Raw genomic sequence first — 27,885 nt, forward strand, 5'->3', positions numbered from 1 at the left:
AGTAGAGCTCGGGAGGGAGGAGGGGAGCTGGTGAAGCCGCGGATATTCATGAGAACAGAGAGTGTTTTTTTCCCCCCTTTCTCTCGCTTTGGTGATACACTGCAATGTCTGCAGACAGACACACAGAAGACAGAGCGAAGGAGACAAGTAAAAGCAGGACAAGGCCCAGCCCATCTTACTATTGAGCTTCAGGCGATCAAGGTGAGTGTGTTTTTATTGCATCTTGCAGCCTGTGTGTGTGGATGCATGTGTGCACGTGTGGCTTTCTGACACACACCTCTTTTTGTTGCTCTGTGTGTGTGCAGAAATGAAAGCAGGACAACCCTCACGTAGACACGGTTGTTTTAGTAAATGCGTTTTATATATATATATATATATATACATTTGGTTGTTTTGTAACAACAGCAGGTTGGTAAAGGAGATGCATGTTGATGCAGTGCTGCTTGGTTTTATAAGCTGTTGGAGATTGAAGTGGTGGCAGCCATGGTGTGTGTATGCCAGTATGTGCTCATTTTCCTTGTTGTGTGTCCATATATATGTCACTGTGTCACTATGCATTTGTTGATTTCTCCTCACAGAACTGTTATCGCTCTGTGCATCTACGCTGACTCTGCTGTGAAGGTCCCGTTTTTACTGGGAGGGTGTGTTCCCTGTGACCCCCGGTAAAAGTCGCTTCCACCATGTCTTTTATCAGAGGCACCCTGATATGCTGAATCTGTCCCATCCAATGAAATTAGGTCAACTCGGATTGCTTGGAGTAATTATATAACATCAGAGAGCTCTGGTGTTGCAGTATCTCCTCAGAATTAGCCACACTGATGGGTACAGCTCTGACAAGTCCACCACAGGCTGAAACATTTTCTTAAGTTGCTGTTTCCAAGCAAATAACCAACTAGCTAAGCATTTCTGTGAAATTTAGTACAAAAATGAAAATATTAAAACATGTTTTTGCATTTGATCAGTAATGGAAAAGTCCTAACATTTGTTTCGTACTTCCGAGTACTTGAACCGAAGGCAAATCGACTCCCTTCTTTCTTTATCAAGATATTGTTCCTCTCTTATGAAAGCGGTCTTTAGATTTGATCATGGATTTTGAGTTTCTGCAATATAGTCACAAAAAGACAATGACATATACAACTGAAATACCAATCAATGACCGGAACTGAAGAGGACATGTAAATGAGAGGCCGAAGAAACATTGTGAAGGTCTGAATGAAACAGAAACCACCAAGCAAAAATCGACTTTGAAACAAAGACTGAAAAAACACTAAGAATGTCCAGACTACTACGTATAGTACTGAACCTACTAATCCATTAGAAGAACTGAAGAAGTTACTTTAATGTGTTTAAAGAAACACAAAGTTCAAAATGATCTGTAATAATGAACCTACCAAGTTTCAAAGAAGTCATTCAATTAAGAGGTTGAAGAAACTCCAAAGGTCCAAACTATGACACGTAATACTGAAACTGCTGGTAAACACAAAGCAAATCTACAATAAGATATATAATTATTATAAAGCTACTAATCTAGTACTAAAGAACAATATATTTCAATGACAAGTTAAAGAAATACTTATGACATTCAAACTATGAAATGTAATTCTGAAACTACCAATCCATAACCAGAACCAATGAAGTCATTCAAATAAGAGGTTGAAGAAACTTTAAGAAGGCCCAAAGTATACAACATATTCTAAAACTACCAATCCACAAGAACTGATGTAGCAGTCCATTTGAGAAACTGAAGATATTTGAAAGAGAGGTCGAAGAAAAACAAAGAAGGTTCTGTTGCCTTCTGTTCAAGAACTTCAATTTGAGACGACATGGATGCCTGAAAATATACTTCTTCATAGTTGTCGGCCAAATAGCCTAAATGTTCTTGCTAAATAGGAGTGATGTGGAGAGAAGATATATCTTTTATGTAATAGAAAATAATTCACTATATGAGAGCAGAAGAGTTGTGATAGTTTTGATTTGAGATAAAACTGGTTTATTAGCTTTGAGGTTGGAATCCTACTTACTCCTTATTTCTGTTCTTTTCGCTTAGGGACTCAAGTTTCAAGGATGAATACCATCTGATCAAATCAGGAGTTTTAAATTTGATGTCCCAGATGAGGCAGCAATATCCAGAAAGACTTGCCCAGCCGAGATTGGATCCTAGTGACTGGTCCTATTGCGGAAAACCAACCTGAGAGTCAGAAGAGATCTGCTGCAGAATCGTTAAAATTCTCGTGGATTCTAGATGGTTGAAAAAAGACTGATTGGCAGGATTAATTTACCGTAGCCATCATGTGACCCACTCCACAAGCTGGATAAATGAGAAGAATTTGTGGAGATGAAGCCTTCATCTGGGATTTTTATTAGGATGTTCTGCAGGTTCATCTTATCAAGTGAAATCCACAGAGGATGACAATTGTCCTTTGATTGCTCTTCCTCTGTTTTTGGCAAGAAACCAGTTTTTTGTATTTTGGAGCTTCTAAGGGGCAGATAGATGCCCCTTTACTGTTTTACAACAGAAGAACGGCTGATTTCATCCATCTGAAGAGCGGGGTGTGGAGACAGTGCAGGCGCTGCTGTTAACTAGCTGAGTCAGCTCCAAAGCTCCAATGGGGGCCGGCTTCGACCCGGTCTGACCCCAGTTTGAGCTTGCAGTGACCTCTGACCTCTCCGGTCCTGGCTCTCCATCTGCTCTGCTGCCTGGGTTCCGGAACGCTCCGCCCTGGGGCCCAGAACGAGCCAATCAGAATGAAGAAGAGCCGCAGCGTGCTGTCGGTGACTGGAGAAGAGGTGAGTTGGAGAACATAAACAATACAAGTTATAAAAGTAACGGAGGGAGAGGATGGCTTTCAGAACAGATGTTTGTTTGTTTCTTACACACAAATTGTTTGACTTTAATATTTTTTAACAGCTTTCAGGGACATTACAACGACTTTTCTAAAGTGGCTGTGAAAAATGTTTGCATTTCATACATTGCATGTAGGTGTTTACATGATATTTACTCAGGATATCACATTGCTTAATGAAGTATTGTTCAGGTATATTATTTGTAGGGCTGCAACTAACGATTATTTTGCTAATCGATTTATCTGTTGACTATTTTTTTAATTAATTGATTAATAATCTGATAGCAAAAGGTGTTTAATAGGAGATTTTTACAGAATTTGAATCAGGTGAAGCTAAAGCTATGCCACTTCAGGAGTCCTCGACAGCACATATTTATAGACAAAGAAGGTTTTTCATCTTACTGACTAATGCTTAAACAGGAGAAATCACACACACGTCAACAGTTAAAGTTGCAGGGCAAAGACTCATCACTCATCAGCAAAGGTTTTAAACTATTGTATAAAAGCAGACCCTCTTGTTCTTTACAGAGGGAAAAATGTTTTATATATGGATACATTTCCATCTGTCCTAGATCTTTTTCAAAGAACACGGGGACACACTTATTTATAGACTCTTTAGGCATAATAATTATCCAGCTGATGCTGTGACAATCAACATCACATTTTAAAAAATTCATTAGAAATAAAAAAAGAATAGTTATGTCTCTCATCTGCACTGTAAATTACAATCTTGTGTATTGGAAAACATAATAGATGGCTGCAGGGTTTTCAACTTTAAGAAATGAGAAAATCATTTTAGGAACAGAAGAATTGGGTTCAAAAATAGAGTGAGGTGAAGTTAGGTCTGGGCTACATGGCAAAAAGATAAAAAATTAAAATCTACTTTTTATTACACTAAAATCATAATAGCGATTTTATTAGGTTTTTCTAAACAAAAACAGAGCTGTTAAATAAGGAAACTTAAAGAATTACGCTTGAAAAATGTTTCTGCAAGGATTCAATTTAACAATTTCTTGCTTGTGTTAAGTACCAGTAACAATTAATGAGCATATCCTTAAAAGTTAAAATATACTCTGTTTCAAACTGTTTTTTAAAAAGGATTGTAATGGTACACTCTCGCTAACATACAACAAATGTTCTCTGTGTTTCATTATGTCTGTCAGGGACAAATTGCAATCAGCAGCCCAAACACACAATCCACTCTATTTTTACGAGTGGAGCCAATAAAAACAATTTACGAAAACGTCACGTGTTAATTAGCTTTTCAAACATTTGTTTGACAGTTCAGAGTGCATTGTAAATTATTTAGGCTCTTATTGTGAAGGGCTAACATGAGTTATGTCTCAGTTTATCTACTGTCTTGATGCTATAAAATAAATGCTCATCAAATCGATCATTTTGGTTCTTCATGATTTGATTCAATTACAATTCAGAAAGCTACGATGCCGTTATTATTGTTGCAGCTTGGTGCATCTGCCACATGTCAGTTAATTAAAAAATATATGGGACCGGTCAGTCTCACAAAAATAGAATAAATACCTCAAACAAACAAAAAAGGATAATAAAAATGAATAAACAGCAAATCTGTGTCACCATCTCTGGATGCTTGTGGATCTCTGCACATTCTGAGCTAACATAAACAGCTGACCTTATTCACAGGTAAATAACAAGTCAAAGATCTCCTCACTTAATCAGTAAATAAAAGGAAATTATTCTTCGTAATCTGACATTCCTCTGCTACTATCACAATAGCCTCTGTGTTATTCTCATTGCACGCAAGATGCTATCTGATGCACATCAGAATATGTGCAGTTATTGAGGACATTCATTGACAATGGCTGTCTATGCATCATATGCTAGAGCTATCCTACCTGCTTTTATGGATCATTTGACTTTTTCTTAGTCTTGTGTGTGGAGTGCAATCTGTCAGAGAAATAGCTTTCAGATTCAATGTTGTATCCAAAGAGATCTCCATAGCCTGAAAGAGCTGCTTCTCAGCACCTGTAAATGGTCCAAAATCCTTTACAGTAAAAGTATTACTAAACTTTGTCATTCGCTTCACCTTTTCTGAGCTTTGACATCACTTGCTCGGTGGTCCTCTGGTTGACCACGGCAGGGTATGATCAGCTGTTATTCTTCCTACTCAGGGTGGAAGCGTGTAATATGGATGTGATGTTTGATATATTTAATAATATTTGAATTTAGTTGTACATAGCCTGCACATGGTGTGGCTCCTTCCCAAATCATATTCTCTTTATTACAGAGGGTGATGGTTTTTGCCAAGCCAAGTTAGGCGCTTCCGAGTTCCGCTGTTTGCATTTGTCGATATTAGGTTATCAACGTACTGAGATAATCAGACTTGTCCATGTGCACATCACATCACAATGCACATAAACATAGATTTTATCCCTCAACGTTCGTAACAAGTTAGACAAGACCACATACATCCAGCTAAAAGTTAACTTACTTAGCATTATCCACCAGGCAGATAGCTCCTAGAGGCAGACTTGTGTTGTTTTCTTCTACAAGTAGTGAAGAGGAAAACATCTGTAAAGAGCCTTCCTCGTTCAAGTTCAAGAATTCAGCTATGTTTAACATGTGCTCCAATTTGTTTTGTTTGAACTTTCACCTTTTTAAGCTAGGAGACCCATAGAAAGTTTATTTGAAAAGGAATACAGTTTGTTACACATCTACATTTCTGAAGCAACCATTTGTGTCATATTCTTAAAAGCTTTGGAGGTTGGAGTCTGCAGTGAGAAGGAATAAAAACTTTCTCCTTCAAGTAGCAGTTTGTTTAACTCTCTCCACTTATTTTCTACCTGCTGTTAGCAGCTAGCTGTACTGCAGTACAAACTCCGGCTTATGCATAAGCAAGAACAAGACGCGGAGATTTGGTTTCTAGATGTAATGTTTTTCATTTCTTCCCACCTCTATAAGAGTAATTTTTGTAGATAACCACTGCGTGGCTAAAGTTTTTGTTGTATTTGGTTGCTATGTCATTCACTCACCACAAGAGGGGTACAGTTATTATCCTCAAACCTAGTTCTCTAAGCATCAACCACTTGGTCTCAGTCCCTTGTATTAATAAGCTCCTGCTAAATGAGTGTAAATCAGCCGATCTTATTCAAAGGGGACGCCTTGGCTGAAGGACTTTAAATCATGCATCGTTCAAATGCTCATTCATTGATTATGCTAATCAGGTGACCACATGCTTCTGCGTGTGTGTGTGTCTCCGTGTGTGCGTGTACAGTACATGCGGGTGGCTGAGAGCATCTATCCACATCTGAGTCTGGACTACATCAAATGCAACACGGCACTGTTGCCTAGCAACTGCTACCATTCCCCCAGTGTTTTCTTGCTACGGTGCTGCAGTGCAGATCAACCTCTTAGAGCTCGGTCTGTTGAGGCCTTTCTCTCTCTCTCTCTCTCTCTCTCACACACACACACACACACACACACACATACACACACATACACACACATACACACACATACATACACATACATACACACACACACAGCTTCAAACATGCACAGTCACACGCATACACACACATACACACACATACATACATACACACACACACACAGCTTCAAACATGCACAGTCACACGCATACACACACACACATACATACACACACACACACACACACACACACACACACAGCTTCAAACATGCACAGTCACACGCATACATGCACACACATTTACTGCTGTTTTATGTATTTCTGTTTAACTTTTCCCACTCTGGCAAACCCTCATATTTTTCATGTTTGCTCAATCTATGACACACAATGATCTGCCTTGCTCCTGCTCTCTTTCTCTCTTCACCTTGTATCCCTCCTGTCTCACAGGGGAATGACTTAGAGGTAACAGATGCTGGAGAGAAGGCGGAGTCATCTCGCTACAGCCGATCCTACACGTCTGGGGCCACGCTGGGGGCCGAGCTGCGCAGAGGACGAACCAGAAGACTGTCTCCCAGTCTCCAGGTACAGAAAGACAGAATGGTCACATTAACATGCCTGGAGGGTGTTGAGCTTAAAGGAACCATGAAGCATTACTGACAGCCAGTCCTTCCTGTTCATGCTCTGTCAGTCGTCATTTTAAATTAATTTAGAAACCATGTGAGAAGTGAAGTGGAAGTAACAAAGCATGTTTTAACCATTTTAAAAGAAACATGTAGGATTTGTATCACAACTCACATTGAACCTTTTCTGTCCTTTTGTTGATGACCTTTAAAAGTCATTCACAGGGTTATAATAAAATCATTAGCAATGTTATAGCACTAAGGACATTTTGATTACATTTACTGCAAAATGTTAAACAAGTGTTTTAAATATGGTGAATATCTATGAACGTCTGAAAACTGCCACACCTGCATAAAACCAATGAATATTGGGACATCAAACCTGAAACTTTGACAAAAATGATGTGTCAGCCACAGTTTGAGAGCTAAAGTGTGGAAAACCGCTGTCAGTTTCCTTATTTCTGGTTGCTGTGATGTTTGCTCCAAAACATCTCTTTCTCAGACAATTCAATTCTGTTCAGTTTATTTACACAACACCAATTCACTACAAATATCATCTCAGGGCACTTTAGAAGACAAACTAATACTAATTTCAAAATTAAATCAACCAATCACATGGTGGGTACTCCAAGATATGGTAAAGTTGACTTGCAGAAGCTCATATTTTACATCAGAATATTAAAGAAAAAAGTGATTAAATGACTTTGAATGTGGCATTGTTGTTAGTGCATGACAAGCTGGTCTAAGTAGTTCAGAAACTGCCTTGTCGATATCAGAGGATAGTACAGAAAAAGGAGACTGGTTCGGGATGAAAGAAAGGTAACAGTAGCTTTAATAACCACTACTTAAAGCAGAGGAGCTACAGCAGCAGAAAATCATGGCTGGTGCCACTCCTGCCAGCTAAGAAGATTTGAAGAGGTTGCTTGGTGTGATGAGTCTTGATTTCAGCTGCAACATTCAGATGGCAGAGTCAGAGTTTGGCATAACCTCAGGTTGGAGGTGGTGGTATAATGGTATAGGGGATATTTTCTTGGCACCTTTTAGGTCCCTTTGTAATGTCAGATCTGCAGCAACTGCTTGATATCATCATGTCAGTACGGGCCGACATCTCTGATAAATGTTTCTGACACCTTGCTGTGTCGAATCTACAAAGAATTATTGCAGTTCTCTCTGCAGATAGAGGTCCTTCTCAATACTAGCAATGTGTGCCTTTATGAATTGGGTGGTGAGTGTATATTGTAATATATAATCAAATCAATTAAATTTAGTCATATTGACAGATTGGTTTTCTCTTGGTATTCGTATTGTCTGGTTGTGTTCTTGACTTGGTCTTAGGTTTTCCTTTCTATTTTTATGTGCTGTTCTCTACTGCATTTATTGCTTTCAAAGCAGAGGTTAATTATCTTATTGCTTGCTTACACTCACCGGGCACTTTATTAGGTACACCTTGCTAGTACCGGGTTGGACCCCCTTTTGACTTCTGAACTGCCTTAATCCTTCGTGGCATAAATTCAACAAGGTACTGGAAACATTCCTCAGAGAGTTTGGTCCATATTGACATCATAGCATCACACAGATGCTGCAGATTTGTCAGCTGCACATCCATGATGTGAATCTCCCGTTCCACCACATCCCAAAGGTGCTCTATTGGATTGAGATCTGGTGACTGTGGAGGCCATTTGAGTACAGTGAACTCATTGTCATGTTCAAGAAAGCAGTCTTGAGATGATTCGTGCTTCACCACCAGCCTGAACTGTTGATACAAGGCTGGATGGATCCATGCTTTCATGTTATTCTGACCCTACCATCCGAATATCACAGCAGAAATTGAGACTCATCAGACCAGGCAACGTTTTTCCAATCTTCTATTGTCCAATTTTGGTGAGCCTGTGCGAATTGTAGCCTCAGTTTCCTGTTCTTAGCTGACAGGAGTGGCACCCAGTGTGGTCTTCTGCTGCTGTAGCCCATCCGCCTCAAGGTTCGACGTGTTGTGCGTTCAGAGATGCTCTTCTGCATGCCTTGGTTGTAACGAGTGGTTATTTGAGTTACTGTTGCCTTTCTGTCAGCTTGAACCAGTCTGTCCATTCTCCTCTGACCTCTGGGATCAACAAGGCATTTGCGCCCACAGAACTGCTGCTCACTGGATATTTTTTCTTTTCGGACCATTCTCTGTAAACCCTAGAGATGGTAGTGCGTGAAAATCCCAGTAGATCAGCTGTTTCTGAAATACTCAGACTAGCCCGTCTGACACCAACAACCATGCCACATTCAAAGTCACTTAAATCACCTTTCTTCCCCATTCTGATGCTCGGTTTGAACTGCAGCAGATCGTCTTGACCATGTCTACATGCCTATATGCATTGAGTTGCTGCCATGTGATTGGCTGATTAGAAATTTGCGATAACGAGCAGTTGGACAGGTGTACCTAATAAAGTGGCCGGTGAGTGTATATTATTGCTACTTGTGCTCTGTATGCTACTGTCCAAAAGCCTGAAATTGTTCTTTGTCTCTTCATACACTGTTGTAACATTTGAACATGATCTTGATCAACTTTTCTTCAGGCTTGACTTCCAGGGTATAGTCAGCTGTAGGATTTTATCTCTGTCTTAGGTAAAGCGAAAGGGCTTTGTTAATTTATTTTGCATTATTAAGAAAGAAATGATTTTCATATACTATAATCCTTTTATTAGGTAGAACACTTTTTTTCCTTGTTGCACAAAATGCTGTCATTGTCACCTACAAGGACTGGACAGAAACTTTCAAAATCCAGTCAAAATCCAAAAGAAAACATTGAAAGTCTTTAAAAAAGCCTGCAAAACTTTCAATCAAGATCACTTTAAAAACATTACATAAAAGTCTTTCTTAAAACTTTTGCACTGAATTATATGTGTTATCTGTATTGTCTGTACTATGCTGTAAAATCACAGGCAGTTTTGCCTTCATCTGTACTGTTTTGTCTGTCGACTTTTGCTTATCTTGCAGAAAAATATACAAGCTGTGGAATCTCTAAAGTTTTTTAAACTGTCAAACACATTTCTTTATTTTTCATGAACTGAATCAGTCTTTTTCTGTCCAGTAATTTATTTAAAACTGGACAAAGAAACTTTAATGAAAGTGTGATTTATGACAAGGTGGTGGTCAGCAAAGAAAAAGAGGAAGAAGAGGAGGAAGATAAGTCAATTGGCAGAGAGAGAAGAGGAAAGGCAAGAGTCCAGGACTGAGAGTAGGAACTTTGAATGTTGGGACTATGGCACAAAAAGCCAGAGATTTGGCTGGCATGATGCAGAGGAGAAAGATGGACGTACGGTGGGTTCAGGAGACCAGGTGGAAGGGTAGCAAAGCTACAGGCTTAGGAGCAGGGTTCTGTTGTACCATGGTGTGGATGGGAAAATAAATGATGTTGGAGTTATCTTGAAAGAGGAATTTGTCAGAAATGTGCTCGAGATGAAAATAGTCTCTGATAGGGTGATGATATTGAGATGAGATAGTCTGAAGCTATACATTCAAGGTGGGATGTTCAATGGTGTTAGTGGTTATGCCTCACAGATTGGATGTGAGTTAAAGGAGAAGGTGAACTTCTCTGGAGTGAGTTAGATGAAGTGATATATAACACAGATTGCATAAAAATGGTGGTAGACTTTGCAAAGAGGATGAAAATGACTGTAGTGAATAATTCTTCCAGAAGATACAGGAACACAAGGTGGCTTACAAGAGTGGAGGTAGGAGCACACAAATGGATTACATCTTGTGTAGATGATGTAATCTGAAGGATTACATCAGTTGAGACAGTCTCTGGGTAGCTTCCTGATGACTGGACAGCTACAGCTAATGCTATCAGGGAGACAGGGTAGTATTTAATGTCTTATGGAAAGAGAGTTGGTAAGGAGCCTTGGTGGTGGAATGAAGAAGTACAGGAGTGGGTATGGAGAAAGAGATCAGAGAGCTGCAGGATTTGATCTTAGCCCTTTCTTGTTTACTGTGGGGAAGGACAGGCTGACAGGTGAGGTTAGACAGGTATCTCCATGGACTGTGATTTGCATGTGACATTGTGATTTGTGATGAGAGCAGGGAACATGTGGAGGAAAATCAAGAGAGATGGAGGTTTGTTCTGGAAAGGAAAGGAATGAAGGTTAGCCAGAGCAAGACCGAATACATGTGTGACAATGGGATGGACCCAACTGGAACCATGAGGTTACAGGGAGCAGAGATAATGAAGGTGGAGGATTTTAAGTACTTAGGTTTAATAGTCCAGGGCAACTGTGAGTGTGGAAAAGAGGTGAAAGGAAAGGTGTACAAGACGGTTGTGAGACCAGCGATGTTGTATGGTTTAGAACACTGAGGAAGAGACAGGAGGCAGAGCTGAATGTAGCAGAGATGAAGATGTGGAGGTTCTCTTTGGGAGTGATGGGAATGAACAGGAGGGTTTGAGGAAGACCGAAAATGAGATTTATGGATGAAGTGAAAAAGGAAATTAAGGTATTTGGTGTGAGAGAAGAAGATGCAGAAGATAGGGTTATATGCAGACAGATGACTCACTGTGGTGACCCCTGAAAGGGGAAAAGCCGAAAGAAGAAGAAGAAGAAGAAGACAAGGTGGTGGTAAAGGTTTTTGTTTTAGCTTTTTTGTGAAGTAGTAACTTGTTGTGCAGGGCTTTGCAGAACTATTCGCTGAACTGCTTCACATTTTGTCATGTCACAGCCTTAAAAGTCAATGTCTTTTTCGGGCATGTTTCTACCAGCTTTGCACATATAGAGATTGGAATGCCCATTCTGCCCATACTTCTTTTAGACTGGATTGAGGGCATCTGTGAACATCAATTTTGGGTCTGCTCATTGATTCAACCATTCTGACACATGGGTATGCTTTGATATAAATCTTTTTGTTGGAGTTCTGGTTATATGTTTAGGACCTGGAAGTGGAACCTCTGCATCAGTCATAAGTATTTTACAGCATCTAACAGGTCTTTTTCCCGGCCTGTCAATTGTCCATTGACCAACTTCGCTAAAACTCTTGCCTTTAAAGCTTGCCTATTCCTGCTAAAGAGAGACATGCTCATAGCATGATGCTGCCACCACCATGTTTCATAGTAGAGATGATGTCTTCCAGATTATGTGCAGTATTGGTTCAGTTTTGGTCTGACCAAAGCACCTTCTTCTACATTCCAATAAAATTCATTGTGTTTGTATACAATATACCTAAAGACTATACCTTCTTCCACATGCTTGCTATTTCTCCTTTCATTCAATAACTACTTTCTTCTACTATAAAAGCCGGATTTGTGGAGTGCATGACTAATAGTTGTCCTGTCAGCAGATTCTCCCTCCTGATCTCCGGATTTTTGCAGCTCCTCCAGAGTTACCATGGGCTTCTTGGCTGCTTCTCTAATTAATACTTTCTTTGCCAACCTGTCAGTTTAGACTGGCGACACGTCTTGGTAGGTTTGGTGCTTTGCAATACTCCTTTTACATGTGATGGGCTGAACAGTGCCTGTTAAGATTTTTAAAGCTTGGGATATTATTTTATGAGCTAACTGTGTTTTAACCTTCTCCATAATATCTCTGACCTGCTGGGTGTGTTTTCTGATTGTTATGATGCTGTTTGGAAATTTATGAAGTCTGAAGAACAATTGCATTTATTCTGAGAATCAGTTACACACAGGTAGGCTTTGTGTACTAAGTAGGTGACTCCAAAAAGGCAATTGGTTGAACTACATTTCATTTGTGGGTATTAGAGTAAAGGAGCCTAAAACAAATGCACACCACACTTTTCAGACTTTTATTGGTAAGGAATTTTAAAAGCCTTGTGTAAGCTTCCCTACAGCTTTACAAATAGGCTCTGCATTGTATTCTTCTAGCAAATACATTTAAGTTTGTGGTTGTGATGCGACAACATGAGAAAAGGTTCAACGGGCATGAATATATTTGCAAAGCACTGTTTGCTACCTTTTCACTAAGTTAGCAACATGAAACACTGTGAAATAATTTGAAGTCCCGAAAACAATTACACCTAAGCTTATTAGTTGCTAAAATAGAGCTTATACGTAATTTTCTGATTCTCTCAATAAAGCACCAAAAGTTAAAATTAGGGAGCTCGGTAAAAATACTGTTTAGTCTTTGATTGCAGCCCTCAGGTAGTTTCTAACCAAAATCAAAGAATAAAACTGTGTTAAGGTTGTGCTTCAAACCCCCAGAATCACAAGATTGCCACTGTCTTTTAGTCACAATGTTTGCTTTATTGCCTGGTCAGGTACCCTGCTGGCTCCGCCCTCGAGATCGCACCAGATCCCCCGATATCCTGAGCAATATGTCACGTCCCACAACGCTTCCTCTTCGCATCCCTCCACGCATCTCCATCACACAAGCGGACAATGACAGGTATCACATAAAATTACACAAGTAAAAAAAAAAAAGCTTATTCTTTATTTCAAAGCTTGGTTTTATATGTTCCCTTTTGTTTCAGTTATGAAGCAGAGAACGGCGTGTCTCCAGCTCACACCCCTGTGGGCTCCCAGAGTCCAAGCCGAACGTTGCACACATCCTTGCCTCAGGGCCAGAGAAGAGAGTCCTTCCTCTACAGATCCGACTCAGACTATGACATGTCCCCTAAGGCCCTGTCCCGTAATTCCTCCCTTGCCAGCGAAGGGTGAACTTAAAAAAGACATTAGAGATTGTACAGCTCTCAGCAGTGCTGCTATGAGTTCTGTTGTCTTTGTTTCTTTTTTCAACTGTTCCTCCTCCTTTTAGGCACACAGCAGAAGACTTCATTGTCACACCTTTTGCTCAAGTGAGTTTGACAAGATAAATCAATTAATCCTGGTGAATGATCATAAAAATCCAGCACTGCAAAACAATTTATTTACCTTTTTCTATACAAATGTATAATGCTCTGATAATTTGTGGTGATTTAGGTTCTGGCCAGTCTGCGATCAGTACGAAGCAACTTCACCATCCTTGCCAACGTTGCCACACCAACAGTCAAGTAAGAACTAAACTTTTCCTAAATGATCAGCTCACACAATAGCTAATCAAAATAGAGGAATATTCTCAATAAAGTATAAATTTTTTTTTTCCTGTTTGTAAATTTGGATTGTGGTTTTGTGCTCTTCTTGTGGCTAAAGCTTTAGGTTGTAGTACAAAAATCAAAGATTTGAGGGTTGGAGTGGTAAAAAATAACTGGTAAAATTCTGACTCCAGAAAAAGATGGTTAAAAAACCTAGACAGTTTGCATCAGTTCTCCCTAGTTTTAAATATCTGCATTAGCTGTAGAAAATCCTTGTTGGTCACCTTCTAAAACAAACCACCTCATCACTGTCATGCTCATACCGCTTTATTTAGTTTTCCTTAATTCATAGCAGCAATATGGACATTACTGCTCTAAATGAGATTTCAAAGTACCCTTACCTTACATTACAGGCATGCAGCTGACTGTATGACTCTGAAGGAGTCTATCTTGTCTGTCGTCTTATCTAGTCTAGTTGTGGTAGTGCGGACCTGTACCGTAACTTATTCACTTTTATCATGAAAACTTTACTGCATCTCACTGAAGAACTCAAATATAGGACATTTTTGATATTTAGAATTTTCCAGTCACTAGTCCAATCTGCAGTCTTCTCTCTGATCAGTGTAGCTGTTGTATTTTCAGGAGGTCTCCTTTAGGTGGAATGTGTGTCAACCCCAGGGCGACACTTTCGGATCAGCAGTACCAGCAGCTCGCCCTGGACACGCTGGAGGAGCTGGACTGGTGCTTGGACCAGCTGGAGACTATTCAGACGCACCGCTCTGTCAGTGAAATGGCATCCAATAAGGTAAAAAAGCATTTAATTTCCCTTTGGGATTAATAAAGTATTTTTGAATTTGAATTGAATTTGAATTTATTCTGGTTTTATTTTCTGATTAAGGATTTCATGATGGTAAAAGCTTTATGAAACAACATTTTCTACTTCTTTTTTAAACACCCAAGCAGTTAAAATCAGATATTTACATACAATGTTTAAGGGAGACAAAACCTGTCCTTCTCATGGTGTGACATTAAATCACACTAAATGTTTTAGGTCAGTTAAGATTACCAAAATTATTTTCTGTTTACTAAACACCAGAATAATGAGAGTTATCATTTTATGCTATACTTTAAAACTATTTTTAAAAGCCCAGATGAAAAAGTCTTGGCATGGGAGTTTATTGGAGGCACACCTGTGGATGTATTTTAAGGTATACCTCAAACACACTGCTTCCTTGAGTGACATGATGAAAAAAATCAAAAGACATCAGCCAAGAAGAGGATTTTGGACCTTCACAAGTCTGGTTCATCCTTGCATCCAATTTCCAGAGGCCTGTAGTTGTCATCGTCTTATGCAAGTATAAACAGTTGGATATGTTAAGCCATCATACCGTTTAAGAAGGAGACTGGTTCTGTGTCCCAGAGATTAATGTGTATTGGTGCAACCCATGCATATGAGACCCAGAACAAAAGCAAAACTGTTTGAGAAGAGGCTGGCTGAAGCTGGTAAGAAGTTGTCAGTATATGCAGTGAAACAGGTTCTGTATCATGAGCTGTAAGGCCACTCAGAGAGAAAGGGGCCATTGCTCTAAAAGAAACGTAAAAAGGAGAAATTACAGTGTGCAAATCCGGGCTCTTAATTTTTGGAGACATGCCCTTAAGAATGTAAAACTGGAGTGCTTAGCCATAGTCACTATTCTTGTATTTGGATGATAAAGGGGGAAACTTGCAAACTGAGAGCACCATTTCCAACTTTGAAATATTGGGGTGGCAGCAAAATACCTTGTCGGTGTATTGCTGCTGGAGGGACTGGTACACTTCACAAACGAGATGCCATAATGAGGAACGAACATTATGTGAACAGCCAGGATGCTGAAGCTTTGGCACAAATGGATCTTCCAAATAAATGGACAATGACTACTGTCAAATAAGTTGGAAAGTGGCTTAAAGTCAGCAAAATCAATGTTTTGGAGTGGCCATCATGAAGACCTGATCTCAGTCCTGCAAAATGTTCCAGCAAACTGTTGCAAGAAGCTTGTGGAAGGATACCCAGAACATTTGACCCAAATCATACAGTATTAAAGGCATTACTACCAAATACTAAGGAGATGTACTGTATTTAATCTTCAGAACCTGAAGGAAGTTCATAACAGAAACCTGAAAAAAATCATGATTCTGGTGCAAATAGCAGCAAATTGAAATAAGTTTGATCATGCTAACTGATTTAAAACAGGAAAGGGTTTGTCTGTTTATAATCTTAGACATTGTTTATACAGTGTGTGTAAATATCTGGTTTCAACTCTACTGTTATAATGAGAATTATAAAAATACCACATTGACCAACTGCACCTTTGTTTTGTTCTTATTCTGCTGCAGTTTAAAAGGATGCTGAACAGAGAGCTCTCCCACCTGTCAGAGATGAGTCGCTCCGGGAACCAGGTGTCTGAATACATCTCCAGCACCTTTATGGGTGAGCTGGATCACCATCAGATCTCTGTCTACATCACATTTATGACCATTTGTAAATGAATACAGCAAAGAAAATGCTTGTTTTTTTTTGTCCACCTGTAGACAAGCAGAATGAAATGGAAATCCCGTCTCCGACGCTCAAAGACAAACCCATGATTCATATCAGTGGAGTGCGGAAACTGTCTCACAGCTCCAGCCTTTCCAGCGCCTCGATGCCTCGCTTTGGGGTCAACACGGACCACGAGGACGAGCTTGCCAAGGTGTCCACACACCCTTCTGGTCTGAAAAACCAGCACTTTTAAAACAATCTCTGGTGTAACTCTATACATTTTGGCTTTTTGACCGCCTAGTTTCTGAATTTTGATCCTAGTTGTAATCATTCTGTGTCTGTTTGTGGTGTTTGAACAGGAACTGGAGGATCTGAACAAGTGGAGTTTTAACATATTCCGAGTAGCAGAGTTTTCCAACAACAGACCCCTCAGCTGCATCATGTATGCCATCTTTCAGGTAAAAAAAGAAAAGAGAACCTGCCAAATTCTTCTAACCCTGTGGTTTTTAAAACATTTATTTTTATTTTCAATGTTCTGTCTCCTCTCTGTCTGCCTCACTCCCCAGGAGCGTGAGCTCTTGAAGACATTTCGAATCCCTGTTGACACTTTTGTCACTTATGTGATGACCCTGGAGGACCATTACCATGGAAACGTAGCATACCACAACAGCCTCCATGCTGCAGATGTTGCCCAGTCCACACACGTGCTCCTCTCCACACCTGCTCTGGATGTAGGTTTATTGTACACACACCAAAAAAGGGACAAATATACATGGTGCTATGGAAATGTTTCAGAACATTTCAGCAGAAAACATAAGAAACAGAAACTAAAAGAAAAATCTCTGACATCTTGAAAGATTTAATGTAGACATTTCCTGTTTTGGGGTTTTTCTTGTTTTTTAAAAATTGTTGCGTTACTCAATTACTTAAGTTTAAACTCATTTTTAATAAGAGAGTAAAGTTTTTGTTGCAGTTCTGTGGGACATAGGATAGCATCGTCCCGCCCAGACTAATTGCTGTAAGCTGTCAGTCAGCTGTGTATGATAAGCAAACAACAACAGGCTACATTAGGAGTAACATCCATCCCTTTTTATCCCTCTTGAAACAATTCACACAAGTAGCTATCTCTGTCTGTATAAATTAATAGCTCACTGTCAGCTAGCCACTGAAGCTAATGACTCAGCTAAGTAATGAGTAAACATGAGCTTGTCAGGTGTTTCAGTCAGAAATTAAAATAAACTATTATAAACCATTTTTCTTTATAGCTCAGTCCTTTATAATAATTCTCAGGTTCCGCCAGATTTACCAGGATGAGTGTAAGATTTTTATTTACTGAACACAGTTTTAAAGGTTGTTCATTTTTCAAACAATTCTAAATAGCAATAAAGGGCACTATAGAGTATGTGCTTAAATTGTTAATGTTTTTTGGTTTTATATAGCAATGAACAATTACCATTTTTTTATTTCTTAATATTTATTCTATTTATCCAGCACAAGGTTTGTGGTAAGTTTAATTAGAAATTTTTCACACAGGGGATAAAATGAGTAGAAAATCCTAAAAAACAGCTTTTGCTAAAAAACCAAAGAAAAAATTGGTTTCATTGAATAAGTGAAGGAAAAAAAAAAGTTTTTTATCAAGATCTGCGATGGCATTAAGAGTGAGGCATGCTGCAAAGTATAGCTGTCATCAATGCAATATCAACAAGTGTAAAATCACAATCAAAAAGAACTGCTAGGGTGCAATATTTCATAGGCTGTAACATTTCAAGTGTCGTGTTGTTGCTCTGCATATCTATGACATAACTGGCCAGTTGAACGGACTCTAACTTCCTTTCATGCCTATAGCAGGCTATGATGCTAAAGCTCATGGAGAGCGGTTTGGACATTATGTAACAGTAAAAAAAAAAAGTATCTCGAAAATGTTAAACGAGATGAAAATTTTAGATGTAATTGAAACAGTTTAATGCAATCATATCTCAAATGAATATTTTGCTGAAATGGCACAGCCCTATGAAATTAAGACTTCACAGAGAAATCAGGAATGACCAGAACCGGTCAATTTGCAGCTTTACTGACCTTGCCACAATCTTTAAAAATCCAATCCTTCTCTAATCACTGAATATACCATAAATGAGCTGCAAAACTGTGATGAAAACCACACTCTTGAGTGTGAGGGTTGTTACTGAGGCAAAACGACACAAAGTTAGCTTTTCAGTATCAGTGAGGTGAATAAAAATGAAGTCGGAAAAAGCACAAAACCTGTAGGAAGCTATTTTAAAGAAACAGTTGTCTTTTCAGGTGTGTCAGCTGTTCATTCAGTTTGCTGTAACACAGAGGTAGACAGCTCCATCTTATACCTTCGCTGTGTTGGCTGTTTTGTTTTATGGTAAATGGACTAAACCTATGTAGCGCTTTTTTGGTTAAACTAACCATTCAACACACCCATTCATACCCCACACACAGACCGGAAGGCAACTTGGGGTTCAGTACCGAAACTGAGCATATCACAACAAAGTTTCTCTGTGTTAAACCTCTTTCCGTCACTGGATTTGGAAAGGTTTGCAGCCTTCGGAAATCTCATAGTTAAGGAAGGGGTCAGCACTCTCTAAGCAATATACTCTGTGCATATCGTGCTAACTGCTAATTTAGGATGCTAGAAAGAACTAGTTTGAATGCTGGTCATTGTAATTTTTAATGAGAAATCCGAAACTGCTAAAATCTTTATCAGCACTTTTACATAAAAGAAAGATCAGAATCGATCAAAACGATTTCTGATTGGTGCACAAACTGATTATTTAACAAATAGAATAACCTTTTGAAGCATCTGTTTAAAATTCTTTTAATTTTACTGAAATTTACAGACATTTCTTGACATAAAGGCCTACAGTGAAGCTCATTTTGTTGTCTTTCTTCTTTTTCTTGGTTCTACCAGGCTGTCTTCACCGACCTGGAGATCCTCGCTGCTCTGTTTGCTGCAGCTATCCATGATGTAGACCATCCCGGAGTTTCCAACCAGTTCCTCATCAACACCAGTGAGCACACCACTCAAGCACAAGGCCAACAACAGGTTGTATATATTTGTCTTGCTGTTGTTCATGTCCCCCTCTTTTTTACACTCAGACTCAGAGTTGGCGCTGATGTACAATGACGAGTCGGTCCTGGAGAACCACCACCTGGCTGTGGGCTTCAAGCTCCTGCATCAGGAGAACTGCGACATTTTCCAGAACCTCACCAAGAGGCAGCGGCAGAGCCTACGGAAACTCGTCATTGATATGGTCGGGGCCTCTGCAAAACCACATCGAACCTACACATGATAGATTTATATCTATATCTATATATAGATATATATGATGCCTCTCGATCTTTGCTTCTTGCAAACAATGCTGCAGAAATCCAACGTGTCTATGTGGGAGATGATCTCTTTGCTTGTTGATGCTTGTTATTGACATAACGATGGAATTTCACTTTGTTTAAATTAGATTTAGTAAAGTAATGTACATTAGTCCTGGATTAAATTGTTTCAAAGGTTAAAATTAAAATTAAAAATAAAATATATATTGTTTGCTAAAATTCATTTAATGAATCTCAAATATATTTTATGGATTAGATTTGTAGAGGCCTTTTTAGACAAAATAAAGAACAAGTTTCTATAATAACTTGCTCATTTTGTGAATTTCAGTTACAGAAGTTTAGTAGATTACAATTTTATATTAAATTATATTTATATATATTTAACTTTTTCAGAAAGGAGAGAGTTATTTAACTGTTGCCTTAATTTTTGCTTAATTATCAACTCTTTATTTTCTAAACAGCAACTGCTAGTGATAAAGGGGTAAAGTGGGAAGTCAGCATCTGAGAGTAAGAGGCACAAATAACTAAAACAAGAAAAAAAGATTAACTGAATATTTCTGTTGGTCTGCAGGTGTTGGGCACAGACATGTCCAAACACATGACTCTGCTGGCTGACCTAAAGACCATGGTGGAAACCAAGAAGGTGACGAGTTCAGGTGTTTTGCTGCTGGATCACTACACAGAGAGGATACAGGTAAGGCGTCATCATGACAGATTTCCTTTTTCCCCATCTCAGTCACTGAAATACCTCTAATCTTTATCTGTATCAGTGCATTTCTCTAAAAGAATATTTAAAACATATATATTCTAAAAAATGTTTTTTTTTCTTGCAGGTGCTGAAGAACATGGTCCACTGTGCAGACCTGAGCAACCCCACGAAACTGTTACCGTTATACAGGCAGTGGACAGAGAGGATCATGGAGGAGTTCTTCCGACAGGGCGACAAAGAACGAGAGAGGGGGATGGAGATCAGCGCCATGTGCGACAAACACACTGCCTCTGTGGAGAAGAGTCAGGTAAAACTCCACCTGGGTGTCATTGCTAGTGCACTGAAGATGCAACAAAGTGGACAAAATAATAAATAGTAAGCCTCTGGTTCATGGTTTGATTGTTCTTGTGACGTTCTATGTTTTTAATCTAGAATGAGTGGGATTTTTCTTACGTTAATGTCTAATTTTGCAATATTAATAGAATAATTCATGAAGTCATGTTCTTGTTTTGTTACTGATAACCATTATTTACCGTTTAAGGTTTCCTATATGTTGCTTTTACAAGTGAAAAACTATGGCAGCATCTTTTAAATTTTTTTGTGGCTTTTGCGACTAACCAAGGAATGGACAATCTGGACCGAATATTTTATCATTATAATTTGTGGCAATTTCTCTATTTTTTTTTTTTTCTTTTCTTTATTTCCACGATAAACAGTATGGAAATTTCTTATCCTTACCGCTAACCCAGACACATTGGGTTAATTGCATCACATGTGATCCATCATAGTTTAACTGCTTGATACATATCAGTTTCCTCTGAATTTGAACTTCCTCACTGGTATGTGTTGCCACATTTGTCTGGAGTTGAGGTTTCTGATCAGATGTCACCTCAAAGCACTGGGCAGATTAATATTTCCATGAATGCTGTTGACTGACCAGTAGGGGGCAGCAGCACTCTTAAATGTCCTCATATCTTAGAGAAAAATGAAAAGCATGCCATTTTGCTCTCTTCTTTAGCATGTTGGAGTCAGAAACGTTATCCACATCAGCTATGCCACATCAGTCGTGGTGGAAAATCCAGTCCCTTTTGTATTTAAAGCAGCCCCTTGATTTGTGGCAAGAACTTTCCTGCCACTCGAACTTTTTCACATTAAATGTGACAACCACAAACTTTAAATTAAATTTAACAACCAAAAACTTTATATTAAATGTAACAACCAAAAACTTCAATATGTTTTATTGTGATTTTATTGATATGTCAAGATAAAGTAGATCATAATTGTGAAACTGAGAGAAAGGATACACAGTTTTCAAAATTCTTTGTAAATAAAATTCAGAAATAAAGGATGTATTTGTATTTAGCATCATTTATTTTGTGTTTATATAAACATTTCTGTCTTTTCTGCACCTTTGTGTAGTCATACTTCATGTCTATTTTCTTCAATACTATTTGACTTCCTTGCCTGCTTCAGAGCATAACCTTAAATAATGGTGAAGGAATTTAAGAAGTAATATTACACTAAGAAAACTCCTTAGTATTAAGTTCTTGGACTACTTTAACACTTGACATTGTCAATGGCACTGTCAATGCACAAAGGTATATAAATAGATTCATCTATGTGTGTATGGTTAGTACAGTACCTTAGAAAAGTCAGTACACCCCTAACATTTTTGTAAATATTTTATTATATCTTTTCATGGAACAACACTGAAGATATGACACTGATACAATGTAAAGTAGTCAGTATATGGCTTGTATAACAGTGTAACTTTCCTGTACCCTTAAAATAACACACAGCCATTCATGTCTAAACCCCTGGCAACAAAAGTGAGTACACCCCTAAGTCAAAATGTCCACATTATGCCCAATTAGCCATGTTCCCTTCCCAGTGTCATGTTACCCTTTAGTGTTACAAGGTCTCAGGTGTGAATGTAGGAGCAGGTGTGTTAAATTTGGTCTTATTGCTCTCTCATACTGGTCACTGGAAATTGTTCAATGCTCAACTCATAGCAAAGATCTCTCTAATATAAGATATAAGAAGATTGCCAGCACCCTGAAACTGAGCTGCAGCATGGTGGCCAAGACCATACTGCGATTTAACAGGACAGACTCCACTCAGAACAGGCCTCGCCATGGTCGATCAAAGAGGTTGAGTGTACGTGCTCAGCGTCATATTGAGAGGTCATCTTCTAAAATAGGTGTGTGAGTGTTGCCAGCATTGCTACAGAGGTTGAAGAGGTGACCATGCGCCACACACTGCTTCAAACTGGTCTGCATTGCTGTCTTTCCAAGGAAGGAAGCCTCTTCTCAAGATGATGCACAAGAAAGCCTGCAAACAGTTTACCAGAAACAAGCACATATATTACTGGAACCATATCCTGTGGTCTGATATAAAGATTAACTTATTTGGTTCAGATGCTGTCAAGCATGTGTGGCAGCAAGCAGGTGAGTACAAAGAAAAGTGTGTTTTGACTACAGTCAAGCATGGTAGTGGAGGTGTCATGGTTTGAGGCTGCATAAGTGCTGCCACTTGTGGGGAGCTACAGATCATTGAGGTAACCATGAATGCTAGCATGTATTGTGACATACTGAAGCAGAGCATGATCCCCTCCCTTCAGAAACTGTGCCACAGGGCAGTGTTCCCACATGAAAACGACCCCAAACACACCTCCAAGACGACCACTGCCTCGCTAAAAAAAAAACTGAGGGTAAAGGTGCTGGACTGGACAAGCATGTCTCCAGACAAAAACCCTACTGAGCATCTTTGGGTCATCCTCAAGCAGAAAGTGGAGGAGTGCAAGGTCTCCAGCACCCACAATCTCTGTGATGTCGTCATGGAGGAGTGGAAGAAGATTCCTGTGGCAACCTGTGGAGCTCTAGTGAATTTCATACCCAAGAGAGTTAAGGCCTCGCTGGAAAACAATGATGGCCCCAAAAAATATTGACACTTTGAGCACAATTTTGACATTTTCAACTAGGGGTGTACTCATTTTGTTGCCAGCGGTTATGACATTAATGGCTGTGTGTTGAGTTATTTTGAGGGAACAGAACATTTACACCATTACACAAGCAATACACCGACTGCTTTACTTGGTGTCAAATCTTTAGTGTTATCCCATGTTGAAAGAAAGCCAGAAAAGGTCCTTTTTGCAGTTGTAGGAAACATAGCAAACATGCGAAGGAAGGTGCTCTGAGTTTCAAAAGACTTGAAACTGGTTTGGAAGATCACCTTGTGGCAGAGACACAACCCTAAGCATACAGCCAGAGCTACAAAGGACTGGTTTTGATCAACGCTTATCAGAACGGCCCTGCCAGAAACATTTGCAAGGCAGTATTAGCATTGCTGCCTAAAAGCACATGGATTTTGACATGACTGTCCTCCTGTAAGGGGAAGGAGACATTTGCATTAATGCTGCTAAAACTATAGTCAATCATATGCGGCCAAAGTATCCTGTGGATAGCTGAAAGCATAACAATACCCATTTGGTGCATTTTTTGTGTAACATTTTTGACCTTCTCAAGATAAGAATATTTAAAATCGCTTTTCTAATAATAAATGCTGGAATTTGTGTTACTGTGACCCTCAGAAGTCTTATCAGCACAAAGCAAACGGTTTTCTTGCTCAGTGTCAACTCTGAAGACGAAAATTAAACTGTACTTTTTCTAAAATTTGTTTTTCTCTTAGCAATCCCTTGCATATCTTCAAGTAGGTAAATGTAGATTTTGCTATTCTCTCCTCTATAGGTGGGCTTCATTGACTACATTGTCCACCCGCTGTGGGAGACGTGGGCTGACCTGGTGCACCCAGACGCCCAGGAGATCCTGGACACCTTAGAGGAGAACAGGGAGTGGTACCTGAACACCATGCCCCAGTCACCTTCACCTCCCCCTGATAGACACCTCCAGCATGACCGCTTCCAGTTTGAACTCACACTCGAAGAGCTGGAGCACAACAATCACAACAACATCTATCGAAGGACCAGCGGCGGCAGCAGCAGGGGCATCAGAAACAGCCTGAAAGCCCTATGTGATGACAGCAACGGGGACAGAACACAGGGCGAGCGGGAGGAAACAGGCGAGGAGGGTCAGAACCAAGCTGAAGTTGAAGAGGATGACGAGGAGAACCACAACGGTGAACAGAATGGAATCCAGGAGGAGGAGGAGGAGGAGGAAGAAAACACTGGAGAAAAGCAAGGGGAGGAAGCTGAAGAGGAGCTAGAGGACGTTCTCGAGGAGCAAGAAGAAGGAGGGGGGGAGAAATCAATGGGGAACAAGATGAAGAAATAAAAGAAGAGGATGAGAGAGATGAAGAAATTGAGGAAGAGGTAAACAAGGATGAGGCTGAAGTTGAGAAAGCTGAGGAAGAGGAAAACCAAGGGGAGGAAGAGGGTGAAAACGAGGATGCAGAAGTAGAGGAGGAGACAGAGGAGAATTTAACGGAAGGAGAAGAAGGCAAAGAAGAAGAGGGCAACACAGAAGAAGATAAAGAGGATGAGACAGAAATGGACAGTAAAGATGAAGAGGCAGAACAGGAAGTAGCAGAGGAGAATGCAGAGGAGGTAGCAGAACCTCAGGAAGGTGAAGATGATGAATTACAAGAGGAACAGGAGAGTTAGCTAAACAGACAAATTATCAGGGTCAGTGAGGAAAACGGGTAAAGGAGGGAGGATGAGGGTCCAGAGAGGCTCTTAAAGGCTGCAGAGTGGCTGTAAAAGAAGGAAAAAAGCTGAAACATGTCCGTCTTTCCAGATAAATTGTTTCTAACTGCTTTACCATCTGAAGGTCAGACTATGCTCATCTTCAGAGCAATATTTTGCACCAACAGCGAAGGGCTGGAGACAGGCAAACTCTGGATTTTTCTGAACAGCCTAATCGTTGCAGGAAGCGGATCATCCGGTAGTGACAGAAACTGGGGTCTTCTAACCCTGTGTCGGTGCGTCTATCACTGCCGTTTGGGATAAATGGGGACATAACTGTAACAAGACTGGGGGGACTGGTTTGATCAACCGTTTTGTAGCTTCTGGTAACAAAGGAAAAAAATAAATGCTGAAATTCGTACATGCAAATAAGTGTGTGCCTGTTTTCCGGTTGTTATAGACTGTTACGCGTTGTCTGTTGGTCACCGTCTAATGTCTTATTGATGAGGACCATAACACACACACATAGACCATTATAACTAAAGAGCAAATTTTTAAATAAATCCAGAAAAGAGACTAAAAAATGCGGTCAGGATGGTGTAGTTTGCTGTCTTATATTTAATACGAAACCCTTTTCAACCTGTGAGCGGTATGTTTCATACACTGTGGTTGGGAAACAGAGTAAGCTCCTCACATCCTAACCCTGAAGCAACGATGCTGGATTTCTGAACCCATTTCTAAATGAAACACAGGCTGTTCTCGTCACAGTGAAAACCTACAAGGCTGATTTATTGTATGTTGTCAATGTTCAGTCGTGTGGAGATTAAAAAAGAAAATAATCACACCAAGTGTTTATGCCATTGTAACATTGTAACCTGAGTTGTGCCAAGCTGTCCCACAACCAGCACTGAGCAATGCAGCCTCCAAACGGAGGACTACTCATCACGAAGCAATGAATCTGTGGGACCAGGCCGGCAGGTGTGATGGTCTTCCATTCCATTTTTGTTTTTTGTAAAATAATTGTATTTGGCACTTTATAAAAACACCCTTGTTGCATATATGTACATAATAATAACATGTAATTTAATCTGCTGATGTCATATAATAAATATGATCAATTCATTTGATGGATTAGTGGTTTTCATTGAAGAAACTCAATTCTGAATCCAGGGCCCAAATAATTTGCTGTAACAATTTAGAAACGGTTAACCGTCGTTAATCTTATATGCTTGCCAGAGTATTTCTACCTGCTTCACACATTTCGTAAAACGGTTGAGAAGTGGAAGGAAGATAAAATGATGCAAGTGGGTTTTTTTAAAAAGAAAATTTTGAAAAGTGTGGTGTGCATTTTTATACAGACCCCTTTACTCTGATAGTCCTAAAAATCATTCATTGCAACCCAACCAATGGCCTGCAGAGGTCACCTAAATAGTCCAATAGAGTCCACATGTGTGCAATTTAATCTCAGAGCAAAAATCCTGTTGTTCTGTGAGTGCCTAAAAGAATAACAGCGGGCAGGTCAAGGAGAAAGTTGTGGTGAAGTTTAAAGCAGGGTTTAGATTATAAAACAATATCACAAGTTTAAACAAGACACAGAAGACTTGTCAAACCCACCTTTAACTGACAAGAAAAGCATTCATCAGACAAGCAGCGAATTAAAAGCACGAGTCTCATTTAGAATGGACCACCATTCATGTGAGGGACAAATGTTTTCCAGTCAGCAGCACCACAGGGAAACTCTTCTCACCATTCCAAAAATGAATATCTTGGTCTGCGCACAAATGCTGTCTGCTGCAGACAAACATGACAATTCAGTCCTCAGAATTAAATCTTAAAGAAAAAATGTACTCAAGTTTGAGGTGGGAGCTTTCTAGAAATTTCAATCTTATAATGATGATTCCTCAGTAAAAGATACGTGTTGTACTTCTTTTTACACGTCTAAGACCAGAAATGCCGATAAATGTGGACGATGCTGTACATTGAGGCACACAACCGCCCGTGGTAAAATGTTTGATACCATTTTGTGAAAAGACAAACAAACCTCATCATCAAACCTCAAGCATTTTTTTTTAGCTTTAAACATTGCTTCTTTGAAGAAAACAAGTGGATGGAAACAAATGGCACTTTCATAAAGGAATTATTGGATGTATTATAGGAGCTTCCAAAACGTATGAGTGCAATGACTTTTTTTAAAATTTCGTAATTATTAGAAAAAGTTTACTGAAATTGTACAAAAGTTTGTTTTCCTTTTTTTTTTTTTAGCATCTAATAAAATATTTTACAAGATGTTATTTATAAAATAATGCAGTTCTTATTATTTAAATAGATAAAAAGATTGCAACAATCCCTGATTCTGTGCTTGTAGGCGGTCACAGTGGAAAGGAAAACTCCTGATTAACAGAGAGAAACCTACAGCAGAACCAGGCACCATCTGCTGCCACCAACTGGGAGTTTCAGAGAACAGGGCATATAAATATGTCCCCAAAAATACAGTTTACTTTTACATGTACATGAACTTTGATGACATCATATTCTTCATCTTTAAGACCCAAATCGTTGGTGGACCCACTGTTCCCAGAACCAGCAACATTAGCTTTTCCGTAAACATCTTCCACAAGGTTTAGGAGTGTGTTCATCGTTAGATGAGAAAACTGGAATTGCAGCCTCTGCTCTAATTTATCCCAAAAGTGTTCAGGAAGGTTGAGGTCAGGAGTTTTGATTTGGCCAGTTAAGTGGTAGAGAGGGTTTTTAATCAGTGCCAACTGTTTTGGTGTTAATTAAATTAACAACAGGTACACTA

At 39.4% G+C, this 27,885-nt stretch overlaps 1 protein-coding gene across 1 annotated transcript; it reads left to right on the forward strand.

The window, feature by feature from the left end:
* Positions 1-26,207, forward strand: LOC124868852 (cAMP-specific 3',5'-cyclic phosphodiesterase 4C-like). Its single transcript, XM_047366477.1, is given in 19 exon segments — positions 1-201; positions 579-662; positions 2,048-2,787; positions 6,700-6,834; positions 13,119-13,246; positions 13,332-13,514; positions 13,616-13,655; positions 13,780-13,850; positions 14,514-14,676; positions 16,245-16,338; positions 16,440-16,597; positions 16,746-16,844; positions 16,953-17,117; positions 19,319-19,418; positions 19,507-19,661; positions 20,309-20,431; positions 20,571-20,753; positions 24,193-24,687; positions 24,690-26,207. Coding segments are annotated over 17 exon segments (2,709 nt in total). The 5' UTR covers positions 1-201; positions 579-662; positions 2,048-2,745; the 3' UTR covers positions 25,065-26,207.
* The last annotated feature ends 1,678 nt before the right edge of the window (positions 26,208-27,885 follow it).

This window comes from Girardinichthys multiradiatus, chromosome 5 (assembly GCF_021462225.1).
Source record: "Girardinichthys multiradiatus isolate DD_20200921_A chromosome 5, DD_fGirMul_XY1, whole genome shotgun sequence".
NCBI lineage: Eukaryota > Metazoa > Chordata > Actinopteri > Cyprinodontiformes > Goodeidae > Girardinichthys > Girardinichthys multiradiatus.